Source organism: Thermobia domestica, chromosome 1 (genome assembly GCF_964235325.1).
Source record: "Thermobia domestica chromosome 1, izTheDome1.hap1.1, whole genome shotgun sequence".
Lineage (NCBI taxonomy): Eukaryota > Metazoa > Arthropoda > Insecta > Zygentoma > Lepismatidae > Thermobia > Thermobia domestica.
Genome location: NC_137454.1, coordinates 253,552,483 through 253,558,482, shown reverse-complemented (window position 1 = coordinate 253,558,482; position 6,000 = coordinate 253,552,483). Strand labels below are relative to the sequence as shown.

General features: G+C 37.1%; 1 protein-coding gene across 2 annotated transcripts in view; it reads left to right on the top strand.

Annotated features, from left to right (window-relative positions):
• The first annotated feature begins 340 nt into the window (after positions 1-340).
• The window catches only part of LOC145695206 (RNA exonuclease 4), a 31,405-nt gene continuing 25,745 nt past the window's right edge, over positions 341-6,000 (top strand). The window contains exons 1-2 of one of the 2 annotated variants that reach the window (XM_081772202.1): positions 341-483; positions 2,828-2,999. In XM_081772202.1, coding sequence (XP_081628328.1) covers positions 2,832-2,999 — 168 coding nt within the window. In that variant the 5' untranslated portion in view covers positions 341-483; positions 2,828-2,831. The other variant, XM_081772195.1, reaches the window with a different exon arrangement.

Below are 6,000 nucleotides of genomic sequence, written 5' to 3'. Positions count from 1 at the left end.
TCTTATATGTTTCTCTTTCGAAATCAGAACTCATATTTCTTCCGTAAATTTTACAATACTGTACCCTCATAAAATAATAGCACATTTTCTTGCAGTTATACTGCGAACTTTTAATCACTTTCTATTTTCATAATGATTCCTACCTAAAACAATTGCAGTGATGTTTCGAGATGTCATAGTAGCTATGACCGTAGTTACTACTTATCCAATAAATTGACAAAGACAAAATAAAATAAAAAAAAAAAAAAACGTGCATGCTTGTTTCCATATATATTGCGTCAATGTAAATATTTCATCAGAGTTCAGCCAACATGATATCCAGACATAGGAACAATTAACACGTGGACAATTTTGTTTTAATCACAACAATCCTCCTTGAGAGGTATACAGTATTACATTTTTCCAATTGTAGCCTATAGGAATAATATGTCTGAGTTATCTTTTTTACCCTTATTGGTATTGGAGAAGAGGAAGAAGAAAAATGTGAGTACTGACAAACATTTGTATTGGATTATCGTCGAATTACCATATTACAATATAATAATTTACATGTGTGAAAATAGAATCAGTAAGATAGCAGTATTTTACATATCAGTAGTTTGGTTTGTGGAGTTCGAGGGAAGAAAGGTGAGATGTCAGTTTAAATACAAACAATAATACGAAATAGCCAAATTTTACGGGCAAACTTTACAATAAACACTCTAGCTGCGCATCGATAAGTAGGACCACTTTTAAAGGATATAGTAGAGTAGAATAGGGTAGGGTAGAGTAGAGTAAGATAGGGATAAGTAGGGTAGAGGTTCGGACGGGTTAGCATAAAGTTAGGTGAGTTTTGAACCATTTTCATATAATCCAGTTGATTTCTTGTTTCTGAATGAGTATACCAGCGGGAGCAGGCATTGTAAAGTTAAGCCCCTGTATTTTATGTTTACAAATATACACATACAAGCGTGAAGTCATTACAAGTGCTCTAATGTGATTTTATGCGATGTCGAGTGTTTTTCGAGGGTTTGTTTAGATGAAGGGGGAAGAAAAGAGTGCAGTTTTCTATACGGATCCACAGATAGTAAACTGTATGGAAAAATTTGGAGAAGTCTGTAATTTGCCCATTTTATGTCGAGAACAGAACCCAACGAACTCTTGCGGGGCTTCTAACTCGTTCCTACTCCTACTTATACTATGGATCCGTATAGTAAAAGTGCACGAAAGTACGTAAAATGAAGATTTACAGGAGAAATGGATTGAAATAAGGAAAGTGGGAGTATGTTTAGTACAAGGGGTCCAGAAGCACGTAAAACACAAAATTTACAGGAGATGGGTGATGCAAGTACTTCGACGTAACATAACGTTACCAAATCTAACCTAACCTACCATAACCTAACTTAAGCTAACCTTAACTAACCAAAACTTACCTAATATTAGTAGAAATAAGCGAAATTCTATCGTTTTTTGAAAAATTATACGGGACACCTACACTAATTTAACATAAACTAACCTAACCTAAACTAAACTAAACTAACGTAAGCTAGCCTAAACTAACCTAACGTACTCTAAACTAAAGGAATGTGAACAGAAATTACCAAAATTGTAACATTTTTTAGAGAAAAAGCTGGACCCCTTCTGCTAAACATAGGCCGGAAAGTGTAGTAATCTGTCTCATTTAAGAATAGAGTAAGAATACATTTTGTAGAAATGAGAAATGCTTAATGCTGAGGAGACTTCCACAACCGCATATACGGGAATATGAATACAATGATGCAAGTAGTTAGGTCTAACATAACCTAATAGTAACACAAATTAGGGGTTAATACTACAACGCCCGCTCCGGTTGGTATACTCACTAAGAAACGAGAAATTACACTATTAATTTTATGAAAGTGGATCAAAACTTCACTAACCTTAAGCTAATTCGTTCCTGCCCCTATCTTACTTATCCCTGTCGTAGTCCACTATATCTCACCCTACCCTAATCTACTATACCCGTTTAAAGCGGTCCTATTTATTGATGTGCACCTGGAGCATGTATTGTAAAGTTTACCCATGTTCTGTTTTTACGTACTTTTGTTCCCCCTTCATCTAAACAAACCCTCAAAAAACACTCGCTATCGCATAAAATTAGAACACTTGTAATGGTTTCACGCTTGTAAGTGTATACTTGTAAGCCAGGGATGCAAATATGCAACAAAATTTTACTAGCCCAAGAAAAAGCTACTAGCCCACATCCCACAATAGAAATCATTTACTTACCTCCGGTATGGTATTAAATACTCGCCCCGGGCGAGTGGTTCTTTGCATCCCTGCTTGTATGCATAAAATATAGGTTTCCTTCATTTTGCAGAAATGCTCTGTGGTGGTAATTGGTGTGTTACACAGTAATCTTTCATATTAACCCTAGTATAGCTCTTGTAGCATTACACTTGTAACCATGAAATAATTTTTTTCAATATTGTATAAATTCATCCGACAGTGGAATTTAATATTCCATACAATCTTCTTTTATATACAGTCACTCATTCTAAATGCAAGGTTACCATTTTTATGATGGACTATTTTTAATCAGTACCAATACCGATAACCCGCACAGTTATATTTGGTGATTTACCACTTAATTCAAATAGAATGAAGTCACTAGCAACAAGTACAGTATTTTCGTAGTTGGTTTCGTATAAAGTCCTGCAGTTTTACGAGATGTCAAATTGAAAATTATATTGGGCTATGTATATCAGTAAACTTTACAATACAATAAACTTCACAATACAATAAACTTTAAAATAAAGGCTTTTCTTGTAGCAACAATCAGAAAATCAATATAATCTCTCAATTTCAGTACAATGAGAAAGAGTTCTGAGAGTGCTGTTAATAAGGGAAGTTCTTTGCCGTCAACTATAAGGGATAAAACCGATTTGCAGTCAACTATAAGAGATAAGACCGATGACTCCAATCGCCTGAATAACACAACGTTGAAACTTCCTTCCGCAAACTGGCAAAAGTTTCTTCAGGTAAGAGTAAAAATTATTATCAATATGTGCAATTATCAAGGCTTGAAAAATCCACTCGCCGTTTGCGAGTAAAGTTCGATCAGTCAAAAACGTAAATTTAAGAATAAATAGCAGATGCCACTTTATTTTTTATTTGTAAAAGAAATCCCAATAAACAAAAGAAAAAAAAAATATTGATATGTTTACTGTGTCGCAAAGTGATTTTTGTTTACTTGTATAACTATTGTAATTGCAAAATGACCTGGCTAGTAGATTTTTGGTTAGTGTGCACTTGCAAGCAAGATTTTGCAGGCCCTGGCAATTACTACAATTAATTTACGTTATTTGTATGTTATTTGAATCACATACGCCGGACCGTTGCTTCTAATTGGAGTGCCAGTTACACTGCTAGTTTTTTTGTATATATATATATATATATATATATATATATATATATATATATATATATATATATATATATATATATATATATATATATATATTGGTCTAGGAATTAATTCGTGCGGTTGGTACGCACACATTGAAGCTGTAGTACAAACACAAAATACATAAATACCTTAAGAAAAATATTGTCCATCGCTAGCCACCACTTTCGCCCATCTGTCAGGCAATGTACGGATTCCGTGGCGAAAGAAATCCTCATCCTTGGAAGCGATCCAGTCAGAGACCCATGTTTCGATATCTTCTGAAGAAGTAAACCGCTGTCCAATCAAATCGTTGTTCATGCAATCGAACAAGTAGTAGTCCGAAGGAGCAACGTCTGGTGAATACGGCGGGTGGGATAAAACTTCCCATCCGACATTTTCTAAATAGATTTTGACCGGTTTTGCGACATGTGGGCGAGCGTTATCATGTTGAACAATAAGTTTATCATGTCTGTTCTCCCATTCTGGTCGTGTTCTGGCCAGAGCTTGCTTCAAACGCATTAATTGTCGTCGATAACGTTCTCCATTCATAGTTTCACCCGGTTGCAGCAGCTCATAGTACACCACACCTTTCATATCCCACCATATGCACAGCATAACCTTTGCACAGTGAATATCTCGTTTTGGTTGTGATGGACCTGGTTCACCTGGTTTCACCCAGGCCTTTTTTAGTTTAGGGTTCTCGTAATGGATCCACTTCTCATCACCCGTAATAATTCGATGCAGAAACCCCTTTCTGCGCTGTCGTTGAAGCAGCAATTCGCAAATGGTTTTTCGTCTTTCAACGTCTCTGTCTTTCAATTCATGTGGAACCCAATGTGACATCTTTTGAATCATTCCCATGGCTTTCAAGCGTTTGGAGACTGTTGTTTGATCAACGCCTAATGCTGCTGCAAGTTGTTCCTGCGTTTGACACGAATCCTGCTCGAGCAATGCTGTCAATTCTTCGTCTTGAAATTTTTTTGGCTGTCCAGCTCGCTCTTGGTCTGCCAAGCCGAAATCACCACTTCTAAACCGTGCAAACCACTTCGACACGTTCGCTCAGCTAGAGCATGGTCACCATACACTTCCACCAAAATACGATGACTTTCAGTCGCACTTTTCTGCATGTTAAAGTAATGCAGCAGGACACCCCGCAAAAACACTTTATCAGGCACAAATTGCGCCATGTTCACTTAACTACAAACTGGTGTTGTTGACGCTTTAATCCACTGCCCTATACTACGAACGATACGCGATGACAGGGGTTTGCAACACATGTGTGGATACACGGAACTGTGGGACGCTCCGTTCGTTGCGCCATCTCTTGTCCACCCGCACGAATTAATTCCTAGACCAAATATATATATATATATATATATATATATATATATATATATATATATATATATTAGCACTTTAGTTGTTACACATGTACAGGGTAACCATGAGTTAATTTGTAGGAGCAGTCGAACAACGAATAATAAAATACTGACACCTTTATAGGATGAACAGCTGATTTGTTCGCTGACTGAGGTACTTAGCGATGATTCTTGTACTCATTAATGGTAGCACTAATTGCATCGTTCTTTGATAGTATAAATATAACCTCATTTCAATAATTATCTTATTACGCTGTCATCTATGGAAAGACAAACATCAGTATGTTAACCGAATCCGAAAATTCTCGCAATTTTGAGCACTATGCTATGGTAAATACTAGTGAAGAAAGAGAATCACTTAAAGAAATCTTTGAAGATATTATCGTGAACTCTAAAGTATTCTGGACCTTTTGGGGGCGCGGTGGCTCAGTGGTAGAGCGTTCACCTCCGGTGCTTGGGGTCCCTGGTTCGATCCTAGCTCGCGCCGTGTGGACTTTGTGGTGGACAAACACCGTGCTCGTGGGATTTCTCGGGTTCTCCCGTTTCCTCCCACTTTCTTCATTCCACCATTTCACTCATTTCTCATTATCACCGTCTCCTTTAGCCTAACCGGCATAACCGTGGGACGTAAAACTTAAAGATTTCATTTTCATTTTTTTTATTCTGGACCTTCGTATATCATGATCAAAAAATCGTTCCAGTTATTTCAAGAAGGGCAAAAGGCCTGTGGAGATTACTCTGCCTAGAGCATCCTGTGGCGGTGATCACTAAGGAATAAAATTGTGGTAGATAGCGGAAGAGTTGCAGATTAGTAAAAGAGTCGGATAAGTTTTGCACGAACACTTGAACATGAAAATAATTAGTGTGCGCATGGTAACGAAATTGAAAAAAAAAAAAAAAAAAAAAAAAATAGGCACTCGGTACCGAAAATGCTGACGTTGCTCGACAAGCAATGGCGACTAGAGGGTTGTAAAGAGTTTTTGGAATTTACCGGAAACAGTCTCTACGAAATTTTCGCCCAAATCGTAACTGAAGATGAGACTTGGATTCGCCAATATGATCCGGAGTTGAAACAAGAACCTCAGTGGATTAAAAAAGGAGAAAGGCCATTAAAGAAATTCAAGGTGGAAAAGTCGACTTCAAAACCTATGGGGGACCGTTTTATTTGACAGGAAGGCATTTTGCTGATCAGTTATTTTCACCGTCGCATTTGCG